At 33.9% G+C, this 26,695-nt stretch overlaps 5 protein-coding genes across 11 annotated transcripts; 3 read left to right on the top strand and 2 right to left on the bottom strand.

The window, feature by feature from the left end:
* The first annotated feature begins 62 nt into the window (after nucleotides 1-62).
* LOC124185111 lies at nucleotides 63-10,585 on the top strand. Of its 2 annotated transcripts, XM_046575534.1 has the most exons (7): nucleotides 69-510; nucleotides 946-1,052; nucleotides 1,327-1,475; nucleotides 1,649-3,257; nucleotides 3,375-3,584; nucleotides 3,675-3,745; nucleotides 3,889-5,077. In XM_046575534.1, the coding sequence occupies exons 1-7, from the start codon at nucleotides 383-385 to the stop codon at nucleotides 4,084-4,086; spliced, it is 2,472 nt and encodes an 823-aa protein (XP_046431490.1). In that variant the 5' UTR covers nucleotides 69-382; the 3' UTR covers nucleotides 4,087-5,077. The 2 variants fall into 2 exon arrangements, with proteins under 2 accessions (XP_046431491.1, XP_046431490.1); XM_046575535.1 differs by lacking the exons at nucleotides 3,675-3,745; nucleotides 3,889-5,077 and adding an exon at nucleotides 10,466-10,585 and having other exon boundaries at nucleotides 63-510.
* LOC124185116 (protein king tubby 1) lies at nucleotides 8,624-11,779 on the bottom strand. Of its 3 annotated transcripts, none has more exons than XM_046575544.1 (8): nucleotides 11,558-11,779; nucleotides 11,044-11,179; nucleotides 10,732-10,824; nucleotides 10,470-10,645; nucleotides 10,179-10,346; nucleotides 9,753-10,098; nucleotides 9,486-9,638; nucleotides 8,624-9,310 (listed from the first exon to the last, which is right to left on the bottom strand). In XM_046575544.1, the coding sequence occupies exons 1-8, from the start codon at nucleotides 11,597-11,599 to the stop codon at nucleotides 9,177-9,179; spliced, it is 1,248 nt and encodes a 415-aa protein (XP_046431500.1). In that variant the 5' UTR covers nucleotides 11,600-11,779; the 3' UTR covers nucleotides 8,624-9,176. The 3 variants fall into 3 exon arrangements, with proteins under 3 accessions (XP_046431500.1, XP_046431501.1, XP_046431502.1); XM_046575545.1 differs by lacking the exon at nucleotides 11,558-11,779 and adding an exon at nucleotides 11,352-11,430; XM_046575546.1 differs by lacking the exon at nucleotides 11,558-11,779 and having other exon boundaries at nucleotides 10,732-10,828; nucleotides 11,044-11,145.
* A 272-nt stretch (nucleotides 11,780-12,051) lies between these two features.
* On the top strand, nucleotides 12,052-15,868 carry LOC124185114 (FK506-binding protein 59). Of its 3 annotated transcripts, XM_046575540.1 has the most exons (7): nucleotides 12,052-12,183; nucleotides 12,269-12,276; nucleotides 12,652-12,988; nucleotides 13,080-13,200; nucleotides 13,622-13,869; nucleotides 13,984-14,496; nucleotides 14,644-15,868. In XM_046575540.1, exons 3-7 carry the CDS (start codon nucleotides 12,653-12,655, stop codon nucleotides 14,809-14,811), a joined length of 1,386 nt encoding a protein of 461 aa, XP_046431496.1. In that variant the 5' UTR covers nucleotides 12,052-12,183; nucleotides 12,269-12,276; nucleotide 12,652; the 3' UTR covers nucleotides 14,812-15,868. The 3 variants fall into 3 exon arrangements, with proteins under 3 accessions (XP_046431496.1, XP_046431497.1, XP_046431498.1); XM_046575541.1 differs by lacking the exon at nucleotides 12,269-12,276 and having other exon boundaries at nucleotides 12,054-12,183; XM_046575542.1 differs by having other exon boundaries at nucleotides 12,072-12,276; nucleotides 14,633-14,786.
* Nucleotides 15,869-15,973: 105 nt separating this feature from the next.
* LOC124185115 (WD repeat-containing protein 55 homolog) lies at nucleotides 15,974-18,672 on the top strand. The gene is made up of 8 exons (XM_046575543.1): nucleotides 15,974-16,290; nucleotides 16,437-16,595; nucleotides 16,675-16,867; nucleotides 16,980-17,162; nucleotides 17,260-17,333; nucleotides 17,424-17,590; nucleotides 17,699-17,916; nucleotides 18,057-18,672. Exons 1-8 carry the CDS (start codon nucleotides 16,263-16,265, stop codon nucleotides 18,316-18,318), a joined length of 1,284 nt encoding a protein of 427 aa, XP_046431499.1. The 5' UTR covers nucleotides 15,974-16,262; the 3' UTR covers nucleotides 18,319-18,672.
* Nucleotides 18,315-26,362, bottom strand: LOC124185108 (cytoplasmic FMR1-interacting protein). 2 transcript variants are annotated; one of them, XM_046575526.1, is made up of 18 exons: nucleotides 26,141-26,362; nucleotides 25,540-25,768; nucleotides 25,279-25,458; nucleotides 24,991-25,172; nucleotides 24,358-24,882; nucleotides 24,049-24,253; nucleotides 23,578-23,923; nucleotides 23,306-23,476; nucleotides 23,116-23,198; nucleotides 22,806-22,874; nucleotides 22,129-22,202; nucleotides 21,633-22,038; nucleotides 21,352-21,551; nucleotides 20,751-21,280; nucleotides 20,555-20,649; nucleotides 20,154-20,392; nucleotides 19,860-20,007; nucleotides 18,315-19,715 (listed from the first exon to the last, which is right to left on the bottom strand). In XM_046575526.1, the coding sequence occupies exons 2-18, from the start codon at nucleotides 25,747-25,749 to the stop codon at nucleotides 19,503-19,505; spliced, it is 3,876 nt and encodes a 1,291-aa protein (XP_046431482.1). In that variant the 5' UTR covers nucleotides 25,750-25,768; nucleotides 26,141-26,362; the 3' UTR covers nucleotides 18,315-19,502. The 2 variants fall into 2 exon arrangements, with proteins under 2 accessions (XP_046431482.1, XP_046431483.1); XM_046575527.1 differs by lacking the exon at nucleotides 22,806-22,874.
* Nucleotides 26,363-26,695: the final 333 nt, after the last annotated feature.

Raw genomic sequence — 26,695 nt, forward strand, 5'->3', positions numbered from 1 at the left:
AATGGATCCGCGAAATAAGTAGATTGGTATTACTGGTTAAGACTTAAGATTTCCAATTTCACGTTGGACAGTTTTCTTTATTTACTTAACAGGGTGCAAGGTTCTGTTGTGTTGGTGGAATTATTTCTTTATATCCCGCCCGTGGTTATGTTTTTTGTCTTTTGTATCGTCTCCTCGGAATCTCTTTTCAAAGGCATCAAAGACTTTATTAATAAACAGATAATAATTGTCAATTGAAGGTTTTGTTGATCATTTTGTGCGCGAGTGCCTGCAGACACATTCCATTCGGGGCTTCACACCATCCGTCGTATCGCTTATGTATCATTTACAACGGTAGAATGAAGTGTCTTGTATCTACGTGTTATTAAAACGTTAAACGTACATGTCGGAGCGACAGATTAATACGGCAGAAAATATGTCGAACTCTTATTGTGTCGATGAAGTGCAACCTCTTGATGTAAGCGATATCATCGATGTTTCGGCCTTTGACTTCTCGGACGATGAGAGATGGTAAGTTTATTAATCCCTGTTGTTAACAACTTTTTGGTTCTCGAACACCATATCCCGTTTATAAAAACCCAACAAAATACATCATCATCATTATCAAATTAAGCATAGTAAACAGGTTATTCCATCTTTCGCTTTTACGAAACAGAACGTATGTATGTGTACATGCTAGTTGAATCACCTCATCACTGATGTGTATACTCATTTCTGTCAATGACTCACAGCTTGTGTATTATTGTATATTTACTGTTTACACAAGTTTGAAAATCAATGGCATCTTATGCCTAACTAAAGTACAGTTGTTTAAACAAAAAGGTTTTTCTGATTAGAAACTGATCATAACTGTCCCAGTGTCTGACTATTATAACAAAACATTTATGAAGACTTATAGGTTTTATGCTTTTTGTTACGGATACTATAAATAACACCTTGTTTCAGGCTTCATGTATGTGCAAATTGTTCGGCGGAGGGCAATGTCCAAGATCTAAACAGCTGGTTAGGAGATGGATTGGAATTGGATTTAGAGGAAAATGAAGCTCTGAATGGTTTGTCTTTTTTTCATTCCTACTTACCCACGCACACAGTTCCCGGTTAAACCTTATAGTAGGAAAGATGATCTCAATTTATGAGGTGAAGCAATATAATTGCCTTTTCATACATAACCATTTATGTATTTCCTAATATAGTCTGATAAATTAAACACCAGTCTGACTATTCTGCTGGTTTCACTTGTTGAATAATGTAAGGTATCATCTTTCATTTTTTCTATTTTTTTTTTCTTGAACTTTAACGAGTTTTGTGATTTTTATGTTCTTTCAGGCACAAGGCGCTCTATCGATACGAGAACGTTCACAAGACACAAAAAGCGTAACAACAGACTGAGTTTTGAATCTATAATAGAAGCATTGTCGCCACCAGCTTCCAATGTATGGAAGAGGTCTCCAGCACTAGCAGGCACTAATGTCAATGTAAGTATTCTTTGGAAATCAATCTTAAATAGACTTGACACAAATTTCGATAGGCTTCTCCTTGAACCAGTTACTAGTTTTTAATGCTACGTTAACACCGACCTTTTGCTATTTTAAAATTGTAAACTAACGAAAAGTATTCACACCTGAGATATTATAAAATTTTGAAATAGATGAACAAAGAAATCAGTTTGACAAATAGCGAAAAGGAATCCGTACCAGCTATGTTAAATCCAACATCAAGCCAAGTTAGATCAGGTATCCTTGGTTCATCTGGACAAGAAAGTATGGAAGCATTCCTGAATTTGTCACAATCTAAAGGAATTGATTCGTTCATAAATTTAACCGAACCAGAGTTTGCGGATCCATTGATGAATGTGTCGCAGCCTTCTGAATTGGGCTGTTCCCTGATGAACATGTCGAAAGAATCTCTATCACACCAAGAAAGTATTGTAGATTCACAGATACTGACGAATTCAATGATGAAGACAAGCATGTTTGGCGACATATCGGATATAAATGATTTTAATGATGAAACATTTTTAAAAGAATTCGAGAACAATGTCACGATAAAAAATCGTAATGCATGTGGAGACAATACTTTTACCACCAACTACCAATCACTGGAAAAAGAAAACGAAAAAAGTTTATTCAACACATTTACACGAAGATCTGCAACATCGTTACCTAGGCATTCGTTACCTATAGAAATAAACAAACAGACAATAAATACAATTTTCACGTCATCACCCGTTGAGAATATTGATTTGGACGAAACATTGACCAACATTCAAAGTCATGATAGTAAATTGCCAAATGGATTGAACAGTACTTTTTTGTCTCAAAAACAAACGTTAGAAACGGTTAATATTACCCTTAATTTAAACCATGATTTTACCAATCATACGTCCAGTGGTGATCAAGATTTAAGGAGTGATTTTTCGTCGGATGATAATATCCATTGCAACAGAGCATTATCTCTGGGAACAATAAATTCAACATTTAATGGACCAACTGATTTAAGAAGAGAACTATTAGAACAAGTTCATCGTAGTGCCGAGCAGAATTTAGATTCTACATACAGCCACATCACAGAAGTTCCTAGCGAAGATATATCTGCTATTAATCATAACAACACCTACAGAAAAAAATCTCCCAAACTTCGCGTAAGCCAAAATGAATCAGCAAGTCCGGATATACCCACTCGCCAAAATAGTGACAAAAAATATTACACCTTCACTAAAAAGACGAATATGGCTGATTTAAAAGCAAAAATTGAAAATGAACCATCCCCCGAAAGGTTGGACAGTACGTTTGCTAAACCTCCAATTTCAAATTACCAAAAAAAATTACAAGCTCCTCGAGTCTTATCAAAACTACCACAATTGTTTCAAAAATCAAATCCAAACTTGGCTACAAATAGTATGAGAACTTTTGATATGCATAGATATTCTAACGTACCAAATTCAAAGTACGCAAGACCATGTCAACCAAGTATTCCAAGAAACGTCGAGGGATCTCTGGTAAATAAATTAATGCCTTTGGGCAGATTGAAAAGTGGATCAGAACAAAGATTGCTGGAAGTAGGTGGAAATGTAAAGGAATTCCGAAGCAAAGGTGCTTCCGGATCCACTGAAAGCATTGAGAGTACGCAAAGTGCTCACAGCGCTCCCGATCTTGATGACCGACTAAGCATCTGTTCTGATAGCAGTCATACTTCTTATAATTTGCAGCTCATAAATTCTGCGCAATTACATTACATTGCTGGGTTGCAAGAGCAAAGTAAGTAATCTGATATTTGAAATTGCTTATGATTAGTCTTTAGAATGAAATCTCAAATAAATACTGTTCAATTTCGTTTACGTCTGAATTTCTTTAAATAAAGCATGATTTTCCTAGGCTTAAAGCAAATATCGACACCAAAACCGAACAGAAGAGTATTGGAAAATAATTGGATGGAGGCCGAAAAGGACTTACCGTCTCCAATATTGAAGGGTGCATGTCAGGAAAATGAGCACAGCTCCTCACAAACCGTAACTCGTGCCGTTAAAAATAGTTCCCCATTGTTGGAGCCTGTCGGTTCATCACTCGAAGCAATAGGAACAAGTGGTGAGTTTAATGCGTGTAAACTGGTAGGCATCTTTAGAGGCGCTTGCTTTCCATGCTTTGCTCATTCGTTTTCTGTCCTGCTTTCCTCAGAAAATCATATCAACGATGTACCATGTGTTACGACATATCAAGGACAAAATAATTTATCAAAAAAACCAGAGGTGAGCCATATAATTCTCTTAGTACAATGTAGGTTTTTATTACGAACTGTTGACTCAATATATTGTACATTCAAAATTAGGTCTTCTACCTCCAACTTCGAATTACATATCTATCGGCCAATCAATTTGTAACCCCATTTCAGATGCTGGTTAGGCCAATGAAACATGCAGCAATAGAAAATAAAACAAGGTTAAGAGCCCCGACTAATTGGGGTGCCCCTAACAGAACATCTAGCGTTGGAAGTGGAATACCACGTCCAGCATCGCGTATTCCAGCGCCAAGATTTTCTCGACCAAGTTATGCAAATAATCAGACAGAGTGGAAGAAAGGATGTTCGTAGAGTCATTTGATGCTGAACAATATTACAATACACTTGTGTTGTAAATACAATATTGTAATAAACTTCCGCTAAACAGAGGTGACTTAATCTCGATGCTTGATAGTTATTTTATATTATACTACGTAATATGTATATACAATTCTTGCTGCAGTTCTCATCAGTATCATATAGCTATAACTTGAATTATACGTCAGTATTAAAAATTATTCTGAAATATCAATGCTCGTTACTGTAACGAACCACGTTCGCTCATTTTTTGATTACCTGCAATAAATATCATTAGTATTTTTATTTATTTTTTTTTTTTTTTTTCAAATTGAACACTGTCTCAAGAAAATTAACCATTCAAATTTCATATCAACTTCCGATTATAAATATATATATTCGAAACTAATGAGAACTTATTGGATCTGAAATTATTGTAAATAAATTGGAATTAGGTATTGTCATATCGATAATGCATCGTTAATATATTAGAATTTGACATGTAGTCTTAAAAGATATTCAATTAAATTATGTAGTGGTCACAACCAACCGATATAAGAGTATTACCCAAGTGCACTAGAGACCATTATTTCGTTACTATTTTAAAAGCATTTGAATACAGATATTATCAAATCTGGCTGAACTCTCACAATAGTTCGAATATTGAATTTTACCATCGAGTTATTTACAGGTAGACTAGATTCAAATGATGTACAAAAATTTTGATATGTATTTTCCCTACAATCTGAATTCACAGAAAGTTTTCACACAAAGAATTCACACTTCACAAATAGTAAAGCAAACAATAATATCACTGGAAAATAATTATCATAAAAAAAACTTATAATAATAATTTCGAAGGTTTTGCACTAGTATGTGTCTCTCGAATTTGTAAATTTTTTATAAAGTTCTTCTCTAGGCTCAAAAATTATATAAAACGAAACTTGTCAATCCGAATCTATACGTGTCAAAATAAAAAGACTGAAACCATAATAACGGTGGTATTGAAAATATTAAAGCAATTTCTTTGCTTGTTTATATATCAATTGTTATGTCATATTTATGTGTCCGTCCATTTGTGGCGTCATCCCGAAATCACACTAAGCATACGCATCATTAAAAAATTCAGTGAACAGCTTATTAAACTCTTTACAGCTTATAATTTGTGCAGTTTAAATTCAAATGATAATAGAAATATCGTGTTAGGTTGTGTAAACTATAAAAAATAATTTTAGCTATACTGGTTCTTTTTGTTAATATTGAACAGTAAAAAATTGTTCATCACAGCCTTATATTCTGAGATTTTGAGAATGAAATAAATAAATAAATAAAATTAGCTAATATTGAAGTAATTGGGTGAGCCTTTAAATAATGAGGAAAAGCAACTTATATTGGTCAATTGGTACTACTATAAAGGATTTTAAGTTTGATTTCCCTATTCTTTAATTTTTAGTCGTATTCGAAATATCATGATTAGTATGTGTTACAAAAAGTGCTTTTCCAGACTACCACTAGAATTCAAACCCAACAGATTTTATTTTTTCCATTGAATAATTGTCAATGAACGCATTCTTGTTACTGTATGTTATTTAGCGAATATTTAATATGTTATTCTTATAAAACTGCTAACGTTATTCATAATTTTGTACTCCTTCAAATTATAGGTGGATGGAATTGTATGTACGTTTAGTTCAATATATATAACACTCATCCGTGTTAAAACTTTTTATACACCGTTTACTAATACTATTGTACTATGCTCTTTACCTTGAGTGCCTTCAGCTGTATTTCATCAAGACTTACTCCTAGGTATATAATTATTACCAAGAATGGTGTATTTATATAATTATGTGTACACTACTAACTACTGCCATTTATTGTGCGAAAAATATTGTTTCAATATACAAATATTATAATTATATTATAAATTATTATCATGATTTCTACTGACTGATTAATCACCATCACTTTTCAAACGTCTTGCAATTCAAATACATATCTGCTTGATATTCCTAATGATGGCATAGTGAAAATGCTAAATAAATTGCAAATTACGTGACAATGACAAATTACAAATCACTATTAGAAGTATTTTTCTGCCTTTAGCTATAGTTATGGTAAAATAATATAATTCCGATACACCGTAGGCTACACATATCACAGTACTTCTGTATGTTGTAAATGAAATCAATTACTGTGCCAAAAGTTAGAAAAAAAATTAAATTATCGCTTTTCATTCTGTTTGATGTGAAAACATAGGTAGTGAAGATATTCTCCAACACAATTTCTTTATTTTTTACTTAGGATATAAGGTCGATACATTGACATTTCCAGTCACTATAGTGAACATGAAAACTAACACGACGGTAGACTAGACAATATTCTTTATGGAAAGTAAGTATATTTAAAGTAATACCTTTGGAAACTTTATATTAAGTTGTGGAGTGTAGAATGAACCATTATACTTATATTCACACGTGATCAAACAGCCTGTTGTATGTATCTATACTGTGTATTTATCAATTGAAATGTACAGAATAATCAGCTTATGAATAATAGAATTAGTTTGACACATGCAGGGTCATTTATGCATTGCTGAACAAGAGTGTAGCTGGCGCAGCTTTTTGACCCAGCACCTGCATACGCGGCTCTCCCTTCCTCGAGTCTCGCACTCAGCAACGAATGAATGACTGTAGGTCAACTGCTTAGGAAATTTTTGTATACAGTTATTTTTCATTACACAAGTAATTCATGCAAGTAATGGAAACACTTTAGCTCAAGGAATAGTATAACAAATATAAGTAATAAAAATCACATTCTTTAAATAATTGTCCACTCAGTGAAGAGTTTCTTGTCAAAGAAAGTGATGCGTATGATATTGCTTTTATTAATTGATATTTCAACAGGTACAAAGTTATTGATACCTCATTTACGATAAATGTTATTTCAGAATGTCACAATGATTTAGTTTTAGAATCTTGAAACTTAGTTTGGTGAAAATTTACAATCCACGCAACATATTTGTAGTCTGTTTGTATTGCATCCTACATTTATTACCGTATTCATAGTATCCACTTTTCTAATGTGGGCACAAAAAGTAGACAATGTATCGTTATAGTCTATCCCGAAACAAATATGTTATGAAAAATATTCAGTAAATGAATACCTGCAGTGAATACATATGTCATGTGTGAGGAAATCATGTACATAACACACTACTTAATACAGACATAGAATCGTTGAGATATTATATATTTTTCGATTACCTATATTCATAAAAAAAAAAAGTATATCATTTAGTTTTAAAGTTGAATTATGGTGTACATTATCCTAAAGCACCCTTGGTTTGATTATTATTAGGTATACTACAGCATACATGCAGAAGACGAGTGCATACAATACAAATAGATCTACAATAAATTATACTTCGATAGAAAATTCTATACGCCTGTACAACTTGCTGAAATATATTTAAAACATACATACACATATATATTGTTGTACAACCATCAAGGCATAGTAATAAATATATCGTGAAATCTTCAATTGTGGGAAAAATTAGCCTCTTAAAACAGGTTCGTCAAGATAATTATACAAGCCACCGATGTTATGAATATTTAAATATTTAATACAAAGTACATGAAAGTCCTTTACAAAGGCACATATTAAAATCATCTAGAGACACGGATTATACTTCAACCTTGGGTTCAAATAATTCATACAATTAATAGAAATTCCTCAGATGCCCTTATCATGATTTCAACTCTTCATAATACAGGACAATTTTTGGTTACTTGATCCCACAGTACATCAAGGCAAGCAGGTTTCACTTGTCCTTTTTGACCAGTGTTAATGAACATACTGTATTACCGTAACAAATGTGCCGAACCTTACATTTCATACTATAATTACCTACAAAAAATCAGTCCGAAAATGGATAGCTAGATCTTGGTGCAAGTATAAAATATGAGAACTAAAGTAATCGTTAGAAATGAAAAAATGTTACATTAACTCTATAAGAATGTTAGTAAAATAATATAACTAGAAATCTCTATCCTAAACGATAATAATAAATTCATCTTTCGTAAGACTCCTTACTTTCAACTGAAATTCTATACAACTCTGCAAACTATTATACGGGCAGTTTTTCGATAAATCTTTATTCAGACCCTGTTTTAATCTATGCTAACATTATTTTGACTTTTATACAATAAGTTACTCGCTTTCTTATAATATAATATGCGCACCAATAAGTACAATATAATAATTAATAGTCTCTCATGAGGATAATTTCAATCATTAAATAGATCGATACACGCTGAAAAATATTTACACTGGGTCCCTATAATTCCAACTCCGGACAAGAATTGCCTGCTCAGATAATGAAAACAGTGTAAAAGTTATGAAACGAGACACTAACAATTGTTTTCATTAGCTTTTTCGTACGGAATTCATAATCTTTTTTTTCACCTCATTACATGCGTACGATACTTAACAGACTTTGATATGAGTGTTGTTTTTTTTTTTTTTTTTCATATACATATAATTGTAGCTGCAATTTTATTTCGTATCGTGTAACATTGAAGTCTAATCCAAAATCTGACGTGCAATTACTAGTTCAAACTTGACAAACTTGATGAATGTTAGCAATTTGATACGTGTATCAAAATGCATTCTACAATAATCTAAAAATTATCATTCAACGTGGTAGTATGCGTATAACTGCAGTAACATCCGGCTGGCATTTTTTTTTTTTTCGAAAATTTCATCAAATTTTGTAAAGCACTCGGAATGAAAGATAAATAATCGATTTTTACAGAACGTACACGAGTCTGAAACTTATTCGTCTCAGCTTTCTAAAAGTTTATACTAAAGATAGGAATTATGTAAATATTATCTCTATTGGAATGTGAACACATATTATTATAGTTATTATTGTGGCTCTAAGGTTTTACGAGAGTGAACATTCTAAAAATTTCATCTCATTACTCAGTAAATCGTTTTATACTTAAATTGGAATTGATTGTCCGTTTCCTAGCCTTTTGATTATATGTGAGCAGTGGCATTGCAATATACAGTTCCTATAATTTATACGTACAAACAAATCACTCACAGGCTAATTTGTTATCAAAACTGCTTAATGCAATTGCAAAAGCTTGGAGTGCGCATAGTGGAAAACGGTAATCCATTGTGAAAACGTCCTCAGCTACGCGACCAAATTGCATCACAACGTAATCCACTGCAATATACACAGATAATATAATCAATTATTAATTCGAAAGGTTTAGCACTGTGAAAACGGTAACCATGTTTAAAATCGTTTCATCGTAAAATCAAAAAATTGCATGCAAAATAACTTTGGATTTTTGATTTACAATAATGTGATTATATATAGGTATGTAAATTGTGATTACCATCACTGTCGTGAACAACTTGGAAATTTTTCACTGAAGCCTGTGTAACACGTCCATGGAAATTTAGTACATAGGACTGTGTGTCATCGTTCCAAGCTGGTGTTTTGTTATGCAATTCTATCAAGTTATCCATATTCTTCATTTTCCAACACTCTGTAATTCAGACCTTACATTGAACTAAAGTAAACGCATTAATCATAAAAAAAAAATATAGGAATTTACAAGCGATAACCGAAGACTCAAAAAATCAATTACTAGTTTACCCACCTAACAATGTTTCTGTATCATCTCGAGGACAAATCTGTACTCTTTGCTGATCTGAAGTCATTCCAGGTATGATTACAGTCATTTTTCGTGGCCCTTTGAAACCCAAAACATTAGTATCGTAAACAACTGCGGCTAGTTCTTGCCTGGGATTAGTTCGCTCTTCTCTCTTTTCACTCTTCATCAAGGAATATCCATTATCATATACGGTAAACTGAGTGCCCAATAGATTAGATCTTAATTTTCCAACATAAGATTCGGCTCCTCTTGAAAGATCAGTTGGGTCAGACGAAATTAAATAATTACTTGTAGTGCTCTTTTTTCGTTTCCGTCCAGCTAGTAAAAAAACCTTTCCGAATAGGAAACTGATTATTATCAACTGAATAATTATAAAGAGATTCAAGTTCAACTAAGAGAATTTGAGCGAACCTTTTTTCCATAGTCACGTTCTAGATGCAAAAAGTAAGTTGGATATAAACCACGATCCATGCCTTTTCTATCACGTGTTATTCTACACTTATAATGCATTTTTTTATTGGCTGGTTGCAGAACAAATTGTTCTATATTACCCTCAACATTTCCCTCCAATTCCGGGCTCTGCAAACGAATAATGATTAGTAATTTGTTTGCACATCTGTATCATGTGAATTTGGCTAATTAGTGAACTGAAACAATTGAATATCATTTATACATGTAAATGTTTACTCAAATTACAGTTACCGAAGAATGATTTTCGCCATTGATCGCATTAATTGACCCATCAACAGGAGCTACTCTAAGAGGTGATTGACTGTGAAGTGCTTCAGATGGTGATCTCAAATCCACCGGGGATGATTCTTCATCTGCGCCGTCACCACGTTCAGTCCCATCATAAAATCCACTTTCTGTTCTGATGTCTGAAAGAAAAATGACTAAATGTTTCAACGAAATTCATTCATAATCGTAACAGATTGCATTTGATATCCATCGAAATTCTGGTTACCTGTTACTTCTGACTCTATAGTTTTATTTTCCTGTGATACTCCCATGTCAGGATTACTGGGTGACATTGTGAACTGCATAGGTCCGTCATAGCCTACCTCAGAATTAAAGCAAAAGTGAAGAAACTTTATTGATCTGAGTTGATTAAATAAAAATAATTAAAACTGAAATCCAAGAATAGTATTCTAATATTTGAGAATCATATGTGAATTTCAATGAAAGAGTTCAAGATATTTTATGGCTGATTCATTATGAGGTTATTGATTATATTATATCAGATGATAAGAATGTAGAGGCAGTCACACCACTTTACCATGAAGCTCTCTGTTTGGATTTAACCATTTTGTAGAATGGCTGCTATATTGCGAACTAGAGATATTTGATGCCTGTACCATGCCGCCAGCGCCGCTTTGTCGTTTCTGTTTCATTTTCTGCGCTATTATTTGCCTCTGGAATATTAGATGATATACGCATGATGAATTACTCAAGCGTTAGGAGCAAATATTTGATTGGGAAATAATGTTGGACCTAGCCATCATAGGTTGAGAAGAAATAAAATGCCGAAAAAAATTGTTTAATTCAAGCAATGAATCTAAATTCTAATTTAAAGAGAGCGAATACCTATAATTACATGTAACGTGCACTCGTCGCGCAATGATAGTGTAAGATAAGTATCAACACGTGTATTCTGGGAGACTACGCTGATGTATGAAACGAATTAAGTATTAAAAGGTCCGATAATTAAAAAGGTTAGACTCAACTCAACGTTCAACGCCCAAACATTCATTTTCGTTAACATATAATAAATAATTGTTGGTCTTGCTAACCTGTTGCTCGAGTTTCTGTTGTCTCAGATCTAAAGATGTCATTTTTAATGTATTTATTTTTATTTATTATAAGAACGACTAACCGTGGCTGTCAAATTATTACAAAATGGATTTGTTTACATCACGTACAAATTCCCCGTTACCTGGGCTGCCTAGGCAACCGTTTTGCACTTTCGTAATATAAGGGATGTTAAACTGGGATATGGCGACAGCGTCTACATACTTTCTTCTACCACTGCCATTACAAATTCCCTAGAAGATTCAATCGAGGAATAGACAACTCGATCAATTCGAATTTATAATATGCAGGTATTGCATTTTACATAGGACGTAATAGATACGGCGACTTATATGATATTGCACTTCAATCAATGCTAAGAATTTAAATCAAATTATAAAATTTAATGCTCACATTCCGTTAGACGATTGAAATTGTACAGTAAACGTTCAGGAAGCGCTAGAGATAACAGCACTTGTCCATCTAGGTATAAGCTTTTTCATGCCCCAAGTTCTTGGATGAAATTTGCATGATCTTTTGGACGCTGGCTGCAAAACGTTCTAGCAAATTCTACGGAATCGATTGAACTCATAGTAGTTATAAAGGAATACTTGACATATAAACGAAAGTTAGTACATTCAGCTCTCGAAACGATCCTTGATATCTCAACGCTTAATTTTCTTTTTCAATTCAACGTTATAATCCATTTATAGATACCAATGTAAGTTCCAATAACCTATAATTATTGACGGATATTTGAATTTTTTATTTGGGCTGTGAGGACTAACGTATTTTTTTTTACGGTTATCCTTCCGTTATAATTTCAAAATAATTATATACAAGTTTTGTTGCCTTTAGCAATTCTAAAAACCCCAAATCGAATACATAAATTACTATATCATTCTAGTTTAATATATTCTCAACGTACGTATTTTTTTTTAATTCACACACAAACTGCATTCCATTTCTTTCATTGTATGCCTTCTAAGCTTTCCAACAGCTAGTCACCTTAATGAGATAGATTAGGGCAAAGTTAATTCGATTAAGGTGCTCAATATTTTCCCTCATTGGTATAAAACTTTATTTTCCTGTTAAGAATGGCTGCAGTTGATATTTCCCCAAAGAAGGATGGTGGAGTATTGAAAGAGATCATCAAGGATGGAATTGGTGAGGAAACTCCAGCTGCAGGATGCAAAGTCAAAGTACATTATACCGGGACTCTTATGGATGGCACAAAGTTCGACTCAAGCAAAGATCGAAATGAACCATTTGAGTTTGACTTGGGTAAAAAAAGTGTTATCAAGGCTTGGGACATTGGTGTTGCTACCATGAAGCGTGGAGAAGTTGCTATTTTGACTTGTGCACCTGACTATGCCTATCGTGCTGCTGGTAGCCCTCCCACGATCCCTCCAAATGCCACATTAAAGTTTGAGGTATAGCGCTTAAGTACAGTACTTATTTTCCTTGCCATAGAATATTTTGTTTATAAAATGCCATGATAATCAGAACATACTTTATTAATAGATTGAAATGATTGACTGGAAAGGGGCAGATTTAAGCCCAGAACAAGACAATAGCATTGAGAAATTCCAAATAGTCACTGGATCTGGATATATTACTCCAAATGAAGGAGCTCTGGTTGATGGTAAGTGCTGCATCATCAGGAATTTTATGCATGTAATAAGTGCATCACAAGAGAATTTTAATGTACAAATTTTACTTCGTTCAAGAGTACACGATAGATTATCTCCCACATATATGCGAATATTTTCTGAGAATATGAATTTGAATGCAAAATCAAAATTGGTTTATCTTATATCATTCAAAACCTTTTAATGTTTTTAATAGTTATCATTACTTTGACTGCATTTCAGCGTGACAGGCAAAATGCCACTTACTTCATCGCTTGTCCTATTCTGTAATTTTATTTTGTATTCAGATAGTAGTGGAAAAATAACTTTTCAGAAATTGCTCCAGGTACCCTAATCAGCAAAAAACATATCTGTTACAATCCAACAAACTTCATTTGTTGTTGTAATATAAAATTTGTTCGTATTTTATTTCAGTACATTTGGTTGGCTCTTATGATGGTAAAGTATTTGAAGAAAAGGATGTTCAGTTCAATTTAGGTGAAGGAGAAGATGTGGGTATTATTGATGGAGTTGAAATAGCCTTAAGAACTTTCAAAATGGGTGAAAAATCAAGACTGAAAATAAAGAGTAAACATGCGTACAAAAACATTGGTGAGCCGAAGTTCGGAATTCCGCCAAATGCAGACCTAGAGTATACTGTTGAGTTGAAGAACTTTGAGAAGGTATATTATTAAATTTTTCTGATAATTATATTTTTAAATATTATTTCCACGTGTTAATTCCCTTAATTGCATATGCAAAGTCGATTATATTTAACTATTGTATTTGGCTTAAAGGCTTCTGAAAGCTGGATGATACCTGGTCCAGACCAGATAAAGCAGTTGACACTGTTTAAAGAAAAGGGAACTGCCTACTTTAAAGAAGGGAAACTTGGACTTGCCATAAAATTCTACAACAAGATTATTACTGCTTTTAAAGACTCTCCCAGCAGTGATGAGGAAGAAGAGGAAACTGAGGCAAAAGATCTCCGTTTGTCAGTAAACTTGAATCTTGCTTTGTGCTATCTAAAATCGAACAAAAGTATAGAAGCCAGAGATGCCTGCACAGAAGCTTTAGCGATTAATCCAAATAATGAAAAGGCACTGTTTAGAAGAGGTCAAGCAAACATTTTACTTGCTGCTCCTGAACTTGCACTGAAAGACTTTGAAGAAGTTCTGAAAATCAATCCAAAGAACACAGCTGCTGCCAATCAAATAATAGCATGTAAGAAACTGCACAAAGAACAACTAGCCAGGGAGAAGAAAATTTATGCAAATATGTTTGACAAGTTTGCTCTGCAGGACAAGCAGGTTAGTAAGAAATTACGTGCAGGCATTACAGCTGTTTCTTCCTAAAGCGTCGTACATGAAATTTTTATGGTGAAGGCAGGCAATAACATTCAAAGCCTGAAAGAGTAGCACCTTACTTTTGACCTTAAACTGTTAGTAATGTTACAGAAGGAAGAAGAGAAGCTGCGCGGGCAACCAGACGTGATGCGTGGCGTTCTAGGAGAGTGGGGGCAAGAAGAAAGACCTGGTGGTAGGGACGCCACAGCGTTTGAGAAAGAAAATCCAAATATTCTCATGCTTAATGCGAATGGTACCGGTGAATTTAAAAATATGTGAAATGATCTACTTGTCAATGAATCTTTTTTTACGACACCGCTGGTATTGGTGCAATAAATTTTTAGATCACAGTGAGACAAAATTCACCTTAATACCACACTCAGGCAAATTTCATAGCCATTTGTGACAAAAATGACGGTTCTGAATTCCTGTAAGTTGAGTCTGACTATTACGAACGGGTGTGATGTGAATGTTGTTGTTTTAATGAACAATGAACGTCTTTCACCTTCATAAAGCAGATGAAAAATTATTTTCACCATGGCAGTGGTGATCCTAATTTCGAGCTAAATTTTTATTCTAAATCTTATGATAGTCTCAGGTTATACTGTGATACTTTTAATTCTTGAAATGTTATAATAAATTTTTAGTACCGTCTGTATTAAAATCTTGAAGATCTATAAAATAATTGAGCCCAATATTATATTTGTACAAGAATTACATTAGCTGTGAATCACCACTGCAATTATGACGATGAGTTATTGTTACAATGGTTTCATCGAAATATTTATTCTATTGAATTGTGCTGAATCAATATATTGACTGCCATAAACATTTCATTATCTTATATACATGTAAATTTAACGTTTATGTATAGATTTTTAGTAACTATCAGCTAATTATTATATTATATCACCTAGCCTGAATGTGTTTAGCCTATTTTTGTTATTTAAAGGCTTAAACCTGACTTAAATTCATCACAGACTATGAGAATTAAAATTCAAATGATTATTTGTAAATTTCGTACTGTATTCCCTATGTGTCGACTTTAATATTCATTTACAAGAGACTCAAACAAAGGATCATCTTTATCTGGTTGCCCACTGCTCAATTTTACGTATTCCAATTCTAGATGTATCATTCTTACGCTGAACATATGAATTAATTGCATTTAGTGAAAAATAATTGATTGGTTGATTATATTTCTTTGGCACATATATAAACACAATTGCTGTACTTGTAAACATTATAAGTATCATTCACTTTCTTAATAATTCCATATTTTCATTATTGATTGATGTATTTTTCAATCAAATTTTAAATAAAGTCTAGCTAGAAAGAACGTTTCCCCAGCTATTTGCCCTTCGTTACATATTACATGTATGTACCTTACATATTTTACTCGTCTTCCGATCTGTCTGATAGGAATTGTTACATTTGCTTGGTTCGTGCAAGCTATACTTTCTGCAGTTTCACAATATACTCACACGAAGATGTGAAAAGTATAGAAAGTGTAGCTAGCACGACAAACCCACTGACGTTGCGGGCCATTTCACACTTCGAAACATATTCGAGACGTGCGGGTAAGCCATTCCTCCATTCGCCAAACTATCGAATCGTGTTTGCTCATGTTGAGGTTATGTGCGAACTCGTGCATAGCATCAGAATAACCGACAGAATCTGGATTTATTCTAAACTTTTTACGAACACTCAGGAGTAACTAATTTCGAAGTATGATTCTCAAAATGGGCCGACTTAAAGGTGAGTGAAGTACTGAATTTATGACAATAGTGTGAAACTATCGTTTCGAAGTTATGATTTCTAACCTCATCTGGAAAATAATAGTAAAGCGTGCTCAATCCGATAAAATGTCTTAGCAGAAAGCTGACTTAATGTATTTTATGCAGATGATTTTCTGGGTGGTGATGAGAGTAACAGCGATGACAGTGACAGTAGCTTCAGCGATATGGATGATAGCAGCGACAACAGTGGGTTTGATCTCGACGATTCTGATTCAAACGACGAAGCAAATGATGCAGGACCAAGTGCATCCGTTAATATACCAGGTAAAGGAAATACATATAACGAATGGAATATTTTGCAATACTTATCTAAAACAGAAGAGTACAAGACTACTTCTTATAGGTGGAAGCGGAGACGTCCTGGCATTGAACGAGGATGACGAAGAAGATGAAGTTGTCAAAGCTATATTAAGATCTAGACAGCCAAATAAAGATCATCCTCCAGACATAAGGCTGGAGGATTTCATTGCTGACATATCTTTTCATCCTGCAAACAACTTGATAGCATTAGCTTGCATGTCGGGTGATGTACTTCTGTTCGTAATTTACTTCAATACTTACAAATTTTGAGATTCTTAGCAGGAAAAAGTTTAAGTTTTATCACTTCATTGGCACATTTAAACTTACGAATTTATTTTTGATTTGTAGGTATAGATATACTAACGAAGCTACTGATTTAGTCTCTACATTGGAATTACATATAAAGGCTTGCCGCGATGTTGAGTTCAGTGAGGATGGTAAAATTCTCCTGTCTACTGCAAAAGATAAATCTATCCTCCTCACAGATGTAGAAACTGAAAATCTTACCAGGCTTTACGAAAATAGCCACGAGTATGTTGATTAGAAACTTTTTACTTTAGTTATTCATTTGTAACTGTAAATATTGTATATCACAGGATTCTAATAATAGAGTTCAATTGTATTCTAGGGATCCCGTGTCCACATTGACTGTAATTGATGAGAATCTATTTGCCACTGGTGATGATAATGGGACAGTAAAATGTAGACATAATTATTTATTCATTTTAATGAATCTTAGCATGTTTCTTTGTACTTATCAAATTTGCTTATTTATCTAACCCAATTTTCAAGTATGGGATATGAGGCAAAAAGGGGATTTGCCATTATTTTCCTTAAAGGAAATGGAAGATTATGTCAGCGCCATGGTTACAACTAGCGAAAAAAAGTATCTTGCTTGTGCTAGCGGAGATGGTTCCTTGACGACACTGAATTTGACCGCTAGGAGAATGCATGTTCAGGTACAGAAAATGTTTCAGTTCATTACAAATTTATCTAAAATTGCTGTTTGAATTACCATCTATTTTATAATAAAGTAAAATAACGCATCACAATGCTTTTGATTCTAGTCCGAAGAGTATGAGCAGGAGCTAACATGTCTTGGTCTGTTTAAATCAGAGACTAAGTTGCTGGCTGGCGACAGTAAAGGCAGAATGTATGTATTCAAGTGGGGTGAGTTTGGACTGCACTCAGACGAGTTTCCTAGCGTGACTAAAAAGTCAATGAACTGCATGGTTCCCTTGACTGAAAACATTGTTGTCACTGCTGGTGAAGATGGCATACTCAGGTTAGTAAGATTGAAAAGTAAACATAATTCCAGAATTGAAAATATGAAGATGGATACTTACAATTATTATAAACATAAGGAATCTACTGATTATGCAATTAATGCAATAGACGTTACATTATTTAATGTTCAATTACTAGAGCGACGAATTTGTTTCCTTATCATCATTTGGGAATTGTCGGACAACACAGTATGTCTGTGGAGGGAACAGATATAAGTAACGATGGAACACTCATCGCATCTACCTCATATGACAATGATGTTAAGTTTTGGAATGTCGAGTACTTCGAAACATTAAATAATGAAGTGTCAAAGAAAGGCAGTGGAAAAAAACAATTAAAGCATAATTTACCAAGCAGTAAAGTCAATAATGCATCAGACTTTTTTTCTGGCTTGTGTTGAATCTGTTAATATCAACGGAGTTTCGAGAAAAGGTATTCAATGATTTTTCCTTCACATATCTCTTAAACGAAAAGTAGTCAAAATATATTCTTATGATCATTTTATTATGTACTTGTGTATACGTTTATAATATTGTAAAAATGTTTGCCAAGCTACTATCGTTTTCAATATAATGGGCTACTTCTTTTATTAAAAATTTCTGATATCCTAATTATTGGAAATTTCTATTTTATAAAAATATTTAAAACTCAATTACGTAATTAACATCAATTATTTTCTTTAATTGTCAGCTCAGATAGCATCAAAGTCGTCTGTAATATTTTCACAAATCTTGTACAATATGAATTCAGAACATAAATTAATGAAAAAATATGTACTGATTTGTAGACTGAAAATGAACGATTCAATGTACAAAAACTCAAATGCAAAGTTGAACGTGTATAAACCATAATATAAATAAATATAAATGACAGGATATCGAAAACATCCTTCATACGATTATTTTAATGCAACATATTCGGAACTCGATATTTTACCGGTCTTTTCGAGACATTGAATTAGTGACAATCAACATCTAAGTATTTGCAACATCAAGTAAATCAGCCATAATCAATGTACCAATTTGTTTTTGGATTTATATAATAGTTTAATATGCTAATTTAGCTAGATTTTCCAACAGTAATTTTTATTATATTTTAAAGATATTTTTCTAACATTACGATTAAATCTTGCAACTCAGATTTAGGGTACTCATACGCAGTCATGCGGAATAAATTGAAGTAAGCTGCAGCTTTCGAGGTTTCTTGATTCTGTGCTGAGTAAACTGACGCAAACTGTTTTATGTTAATCAAATATTCCATATATCTAGAGACTTATACATCTGCTACATTTATTGGTCGCTATATGATAACTCAATTGCTTTGTGGTGGTCCGTATGGTGGGTTAAATTATTCATCTTAAATTATAACGGCACAGCGTAATAATCTGCTATTTGACGAGCTACATAATCTTTGCAATTTTTTCTTTGTGCATCAACTGTGGTTGATGATAGTTTAGCTAATGGAATTCATTTTCTAAACCAGTAATACTAAATTAAAATATTTTATATTAGTTATATAATAATACCACATCTAGATAAAAGTAGATTTTTGTGGATGATTTTCTTATATCATTCAGACGGTATATTACTGGTGATTCATCTGGCGTAAATATTCCGGGGCATGATAATGTTGCTGGGTATGTGCAAGGGATGGATGTATCGGTGGTGGAAAGCATCGGACATGTTCTACACTAGTTGCGTCACTGTCACCACTCTTAAGGTACTTATTTAGCACTGCGAAAATTTGAGAGTTCAATACTTGAAACCGTCTGATGCGATCCACCATTCTCTTCAAGTGCTGCAAGAGACAGTCGATGTCAATATGATAGTAAAGTACCTTCGTTTTTATATTCTAATTTGATTGCCAGTGTAATATTGGATTTAGAGTGTGTAAAAGTTTGAACTTTCACTTAAAAATTACAGATGCCAACAAAATACTCACAATGCCCTTGACATTTTCATCTTTCCCGTCGACACGTTGAACTCGTAGAATATGGTAGCAGAAATCTAAAGCTTCAAATCTCCTTTGTTGACCTAGAAGGATTATCATAGCACATCCAGCCCAGTGTAAACCTTCCCCGAAGAGTTCCCTGCGCAATTAATCATTCATGAATTTGGATAGTTCAGGTAGGCCTAACTATTTATAATTTGCAAATATCTCTGTTTACTACAATTATGTCGAAAGAATAGATCTTTAAATTCTTTGCATATTTGTAGATTTTCAACTGCTACGTACTCCACTGTAAATTCTGTTTCTCCAACTGGAATGCAGTACACAAACTGTAAGGCACTCCAAAGTCTGTGGAATTCAGTACATTCATCTACATTCATCACTCCGTTTGCAGGTGGAGGTCCTACCCAAATAGGATCATCCAGAAAGCTGCGTAGTCGACTAAGAACCACCTCAAAAATTGACAAACCGCAGCAAAGTCGCTCCCTTGTTAGTAAATCCCCTTCTTTCGCAATCATCGCTTGCTGTAATATTAAAAGATAGAGTTACCTTTCATGGCTATTGTCTTTGGTTACGTTAGCAACTGTCTGCAGATGCATGTTAAAGTAAGCCACTCAAAATACTAGTTTATTATCCGCTGTACACGAGTTTACGTTTCTTTACTAAAGATACCAGTATGTTCAAACCTTAGCAGTTCCAAGCTCTTCAACGTTAGGGACAATTTGTAAAGCTGCATACTTTGCTTCCAAACGTTTTTGTTTAGTTTCTGGTTTTTCACCATCTGAAATAACGTGAGAAAAAAATCAGACGCGAGCAAATGGAGTTTACAATACACATTTACTATTAGTCGTTAAAAATCAGATTCAAACATATATACTCTACCTTTGCAATAAGGGCGAGGTAATATGTTCTGAAATGGTGCTGCATGGAGCAAGTCGCAAACTTCTTCTTGTGACAAAGCTTGCTCCATTAATAGACAGAATAATATAGTGTTGCCGAATTCGCGGAAGTTGTGAAACAGTTCAGTCTTTGCATCAGGATACTGAACAATGTCGTTCAACTGGGCATGGTAGTAGCCTAAAACACCTGGAGATCCGTAATCATATCTTGGGAGTTTACACACTTTTGGCATTGCTTCCATTAGGGTCTTAGTAAACTGCAGGAGGTTTCCTTGGATGAGAGATTTCACTATTTTTAATAATTCTTCCATGACTACAGCAATCCCTTGATATCCAAGAAGTTTGCACATTGTACGGAAGTGGTATGAGCCAACAAAGCCTGTGTATTGACCATACTGAGTGCTATATGCAAGATTTAATTGTTTACTGCCCCATAAATAATGGTAAGACATCATAGGTGGCTTATCTCTGTGCACCGGTTGTGCAAATTGAAGACCTCGACATTTGACAAATCTGTTGAATGAAATACGAAATAATGACAACATGTTCGTAAGGTAATATTCGCAACATTGATATGAATATACCTATTTGTGGCAGCATTGTAACAGTAATTTGGCAAGAAGTCATAATTTAGCTCCCAAAATACGTGAAGAGTAATTCTACCATATGGGGCAAGAACGTTGTGATTAGCTTCTCTGAACATTGCATCATATTCATCCAATGCCAACCATTTGCTCAAAAGTTTATGAGTGAGGCGGTTGACTTGTAGCAAACCTTCTAATTCCTACACAATAAAAAGTTTGGTATTAAGAGCAGTCGATCAGCTAGAAAAATGTGATAATTGACTCGCAAAACTTTGGCTTACCACAACACCTGTAATATCACCAGATTCGAATTTGCTAACAGCCAAATCCAAAGATTTTTGCATGTCAGCATTGATTCGTTGTGTGATCAACTTATTGAGATCAATGCTTCTTCCTAACAGTTGTACATGCCGTTGTTTTAATAATGTTTCATATCTGTTTGCTCGAGGATATGGCAGTAAGTAAGCCCCAAGAGCAACGCATTCAACGCGAAATCTCTTATCAAGCAAAATGCTGGCTGCCAATTGCTTGTAATGAGCGAAAATTTGTTCACTTAGCTTGTAGACGAATTGGTCAAAGCATAGGTTTACTTCTGCCTCAACTTCATCATAAAGGAATTGCTTTCGAAATATTGTTAACGCGTATAATGCACTGTCGTTGTACAGATCCAAAGGGTACAATACGAATCTGGAATTTAAAAGCATGAATAGTTGACGTAGGTCAATGATTAATTTCAAAGACAAAATCTACTGGAAATTTAATAGTAATCTCACTCACTCCATCATTGAAGGTTCTTTGCTTCTAAGAATATGGTCAGTCAGGATCCATGGCATCGACATTTCAATCGGGAACTGGAACATAAAAATTCATTTAATTTAACTTTAAATGGTGTTTCTAATCCAATGTTAGTAACATTTTGCACACAAAATAAAAGAAAGATTAATTTATAGTGTCAAAGACAGCACAGCAACCAACACGAAATGATGCAAGCTAAAAAATCAAGATCTACGTCCAAGAATTATTGTGTAGAGCCTTGGCACAGTACGTATTATCATTTCATTTAAAATCACTGTACATTATAATATTTAATGTATGTATACGGAGTTGCAGATGAGTATTCAAATTAATCTATTTTTAAAGTCATCCACTTCGTTATACCTACTATTACCTCAAATAGCATAACAATCACATTACTTGTTTGGATAATTCTTCTTGCAGTAAACTTTTGTCAATAGAAATAAGATACCATGAACGCATGTACGAAGCAGAAAATTTGATCAAGCAATCACCCATTTTGAGTCAGAGGTATAATAATTGGTTTATTCAAATTAAATTACTATTACTTATGGTATTTCCCAGTGAGGCGTGCAATTCCAACAAAAAACGGTACTAGAAAACGAACGCAACAATAACAATAACGTAGCTACAACAGATGGTGGTTACTTGGTGTGTACCTGAATGCGTTTCTCCATGGTGATCAAGTCGCTGCATTCTTCATTATGCTGATGACGCACTTGGCATTTCTATTCATGAAATCAATTACACACGGTTCTATTTTTCTGATATTGTGAAGGTCATGAACATCTACTAACATTGAATATATTGTGTAGGTCTAGTGAATCGATACCAGTATTTTATCAACTATAATTAAACAGCATGGTGACTGACTCGTTAAAAATAGTCAATTATGGCACGTCGGATTTCAAATCGCGTGATTAATTATTAGGTCTTGTTATATAGTAGTTTTCTAATATTTATGTTTACCTGAATCCTCCGGCCCATGGTCATCTCAAGGTAGAATTCACGGTACCAGAGTTGTGATAGATCACAGCAGTTCTGCAATGACTCTGGAATAAGAGTTATTAATTGACAGTAAAAAGGTAAAATGATAACAATATACGTTTTGTAGTTCAAAATATGAAATGTTACAGCATTGTACATACGAGTGACTTACCGCTAAAACTAAGCAAGTAATTCCAGTAAAAACTTGTTTTATGAAATTGATCAATCTGCACGAGATATTGCCCATCTATATCCTTTCTCAGCGTTCTCTTACCTCCGCTCTTATCTGCAATTAGTGACTCCAACATCGTACGTACCATGTACAATTGAGTCGATGATGGACCTTCAAACAATTCGGAATAAATCTCATTAGGTGTACAATGGCCATGAATCAATATCCTAGTAATATTTATAATTGCAAAAAAATGTGTGAACCAAACTTACCAACATTTCTTCTTGGAACTTTAATGACAAAACCATTGTCTGGATCTTTTTTGCCCTTTAAAGCTGGGTCAGCTACAGGTTCAACGCCTTTTTGCCAATCTGCACAAGTCTCTCGGACCGATACAATTATACTTCGAATCAAATCTTTTTTATTCTTGGTAGCCTTTCTGAGTGGTTCTCTTAAAATCAATTGTACAAAGTCCTGTAGTTCAGCGTAAATGTTTCTGCGTATAGCATCGATAAAGACAGTTTCCATGCGAGCCATCAGAACTTGCAGGCCCTTGATCATAGCTATAACTTCAATCAGAGCAAACTTTTCTTCATCTGTGTAATTGTATCGGGTTGCCTACAGAAATTGAACTTGTTATTCATTGACCTTGCTTGGATTGCAGGTAGTCGGTTAATTATTAATACGACGGTTGGCTAAGAATGTGAAACATATTATCAATTTAATTTTAGAACTTTACCAACCCGTTCATACTCTTCAGCTTCTTGCGGACATTCCTTATTCATGTGATGGTCCGTAGGATGAAGTAATTTCCAGCTATACAGTTCTGTAACAACGCTGGTCCACTGCGATAACAGTTGTAATCCTCGCAATGCCAATTCAGCTGTTTCTCTATTTTCCCCATCACTTCCACACTCCTTATACGTTGTTGTTACTTCATTACTGTACCTGAACAGAAAGTTAAATGGATTATTATAAATACAAACGTAAGTATGTAGACTTTCCAAAATTGAATAATCGTGTATGTTCAGTGTTGATATTATGAGTAATACCTCGCCAATTCGCTGATGTATTTGACGTGATCTTCTCTGATTTGAGGAAGGTGTACCATAAGATCTGCTTGTGGACTCATACTGTTAGAAGAAGATGAAAGTGGCCATTTTGAAGAGTCGAAGTGCTTCGACCGTTTGATGTAATTGAAGGGAGCAATTTGCATATCTCCAAACAGTGGTACGACCTCCAAGTTTTTAAATATTCTGTCAATCCTGTCTAGTTTCAACTTCTTTTTTTGATCCAACTTATTAATGTTACACAAGTCACTGTCCATCAAAAATAACCCAAAGCCCATGACCTTAACAAGCATGTGCTTTTCATTTGGTGTTAAATACATCTTCGTTTCGAACATGTGTACACAAATATTAACTACATCTGCTAGAAGCTCTTCATACCCAGCAATTTTCTCTAGATTTTCTTTTACGGTGTCACGAATTTTATTTTGCGTTGCCAGAAACAATGACAAATTCTGAGACTCTTGAAGAGTTTGCGAATCAGTCATTACTTTCAAAAACTGAGCAGCTCTGAAATAAAATAATGTAGTTGGTGATACAAATAAATTGTTAATATTGATTAGAGATTGTTCTCAACTTTTAACTGTTTACTTTTGCTTAAAGTATATATACCCATACCTTCTGTACGTTGAATAATCATTCTTAACACTCGATTTCATATTTTTTAATTCATCGAGAACAGCAAACATATTAATGAATTTTCCAAGAGTTAGTAGGTATGCTTCAGAGACAAAATCCTTTCGCTTCTCATGGTGACACAAGCGCTTAACTTCAGCAGAAAACCTTTCAATAGCTTTTCTCTGATTTAACAAAGAGAAATATGATTATAACTATTTTCCATTTTCATTTATGATGTATATTAAATTTGTAGCTTCTGTATTTTACTTAGGACAAAAAATCACCCACTTGAAAATACATAAAGTTCAGCAACTTGTTCACTTCAGGTGCTAAGACCTCAACTGTTTTCTCATATATTTCAACACGATTTGGTTGCTCATTGGATTTTGGTTGAGGAATTGCTCGAGAACAACATCTCCAGGTATATAACATTACCGCATGCTCTAGACCTTCTTCGAGTAGTTCGTTCTGTAGGTAAAAAATAAAGAAAATAACAGTAATTATCCAACTATTATAGGGTTGATCATAATGTGAACTGAATAAATTTACCAAACTAGCGTGTACAGTTGCCTCTTCAATGTACTTGGCAATACCAGTGACAAACCCATTTCTATCTTCAAAATTTGTATCAAAATTAGCTTGATAAACAACGGAGCACGGTTGGGCTTCAATGCAAGGCTGCTCATCAGGCAGGGTAAATTCGTCGAGTACATCAACATTTGATAAAGCATCAGCCAATGTTACCTTATCGGTAGCCATTGCTGTGTTTTGCTATAGTCTAAAATTGAATTATAAAATAGGTGTAAAGCGTCAAATCGAAGGATTTAATATGTGTAAAGATTGCAGCTAAAGATTGCGCACATACAATTTCGGAAAAGTAGACTACATAAAATTTAGGTAGAACGTAGAGATTATTGTATTTTTTAATAGCAAGTTTGAAATACAGTCGAATTGTTTAACAGACGAGTTCTGTTTACTCTTGGGAAGATCAGTAAATGTCCTCTTTGTTGTCGAGGTTATATTTATGAGATGAGTAATCAAACGAGGAAATAAAAGTGGGAAATAATCATTTGGTTAACGTGATTAAAGACAAGCCAGTGTCAGGTATGTGAAATTTTTTATTTAATATTTCACAAATTTTAAGACATACCTTCACAATAATTTGTCACAGTTGAAAAAATTGACAACAAACGTCACCCGTCAACTCCACCCCAAGGTAAAGAGTACTCAAGAGACTTCTGGGAAAAGTCATTGTTCCATGGGAATTTATCATTCCTACCAAACCCTAAGAAAAAAAGGCCCACGCGTAGCTGCATGGTGAAATGTAATTTAAACAGAGCAGCAGGAAGCAGTTCTACACGGACCGTTGGTGAGTATTGAAATACAGCTAATGATAAATATGGCACGGGAAGGAGGAAATTGATAAACCAGAACCTAGAGTTGGGTAAATTTTAAAATTTATTCGAAAGTCTTTTAGACGGATAATTAGATCTATATGTATAATAATAAACCTCTATTCTATATTACAAATAATTTACAATATGGATGACAATATAATTTTACAATTTTCAAAAAATTGCACATATTTTTTCATTTTTTTTTTTACCTGGCTCGGTTTCGATAGAGAATTCTATTGACTATTCATTCATTCTCGCACCAACAAATTAAATAGCAATAACAATTACGTTGAAATAATAATATAAAA

This window comes from Neodiprion fabricii, chromosome 6 (genome assembly GCF_021155785.1).
Source record: "Neodiprion fabricii isolate iyNeoFabr1 chromosome 6, iyNeoFabr1.1, whole genome shotgun sequence".
Taxonomy (NCBI): Eukaryota; Metazoa; Arthropoda; class Insecta; order Hymenoptera; family Diprionidae; genus Neodiprion; species Neodiprion fabricii.

What these genes read in the sequence shown, in the direction of transcription:
- LOC124185111 (XM_046575534.1), top strand. Translation starts at nt 383, where the DNA reads ATGTCGGAGCGACAGATTAATACGGCAGAAAATATGTCGAACTCTTAT. An exon ending in TTCTCGGACGATGAGAGATG is followed by an intron (nt 511 to 945) that starts GTAAGTTTATTA and finishes ACCTTGTTTCAG; the next exon opens with GCTTCATGTATGTGCAAATT. An exon ending in TAGCAGGCACTAATGTCAAT is followed by an intron (nt 1,476 to 1,648) that starts GTAAGTATTCTT and finishes ATTTTGAAATAG; the next exon opens with ATGAACAAAGAAATCAGTTT.
- LOC124185116 (XM_046575544.1), bottom strand. Translation starts at nt 11,599, where the DNA reads ATGACATCTTTAGATCTGAGACAACAGAAACTCGAGCAACAG. An exon ending in TCCAAACAGAGAGCTTCATG is followed by an intron (nt 10,825 to 11,043) that starts GTAAAGTGGTGT and finishes ATTCTGAGGTAG; the next exon opens with GCTATGACGGACCTATGCAG. An exon ending in AACGTGACTATGGAAAAAAG is followed by an intron (nt 10,099 to 10,178) that starts GTTCGCTCAAAT and finishes CTATTCGGAAAG; the next exon opens with GTTTTTTTACTAGCTGGACG.
- LOC124185114 (XM_046575540.1), top strand. Translation starts at nt 12,653, where the DNA reads ATGGCTGCAGTTGATATTTCCCCAAAGAAGGATGGTGGAGTATTGAAA. An exon ending in ATGCCACATTAAAGTTTGAG is followed by an intron (nt 12,989 to 13,079) that starts GTATAGCGCTTA and finishes CTTTATTAATAG; the next exon opens with ATTGAAATGATTGACTGGAA. An exon ending in AGTTGAAGAACTTTGAGAAG is followed by an intron (nt 13,870 to 13,983) that starts GTATATTATTAA and finishes TTTGGCTTAAAG; the next exon opens with GCTTCTGAAAGCTGGATGAT.
- LOC124185115 (XM_046575543.1), top strand. Translation starts at nt 16,263, where the DNA reads ATGATTCTCAAAATGGGCCGACTTAAAG. An exon ending in CAAAATGGGCCGACTTAAAG is followed by an intron (nt 16,291 to 16,436) that starts GTGAGTGAAGTA and finishes TATTTTATGCAG; the next exon opens with ATGATTTTCTGGGTGGTGAT. An exon ending in GGTGAAGATGGCATACTCAG is followed by an intron (nt 17,917 to 18,056) that starts GTTAGTAAGATT and finishes TTCAATTACTAG; the next exon opens with AGCGACGAATTTGTTTCCTT.
- LOC124185108 (XM_046575526.1), bottom strand. Translation starts at nt 25,749, where the DNA reads ATGGCTACCGATAAGGTAACATTGGCTGATGCTTTATCAAATGTTGAT. An exon ending in CCATGGAGAAACGCATTCAG is followed by an intron (nt 22,203 to 22,805) that starts GTACACACCAAG and finishes TTTATGTTCCAG; the next exon opens with TTCCCGATTGAAATGTCGAT. An exon ending in AAGAGCTTGGAACTGCTAAG is followed by an intron (nt 20,393 to 20,554) that starts GTTTGAACATAC and finishes TTAATATTACAG; the next exon opens with CAAGCGATGATTGCGAAAGA.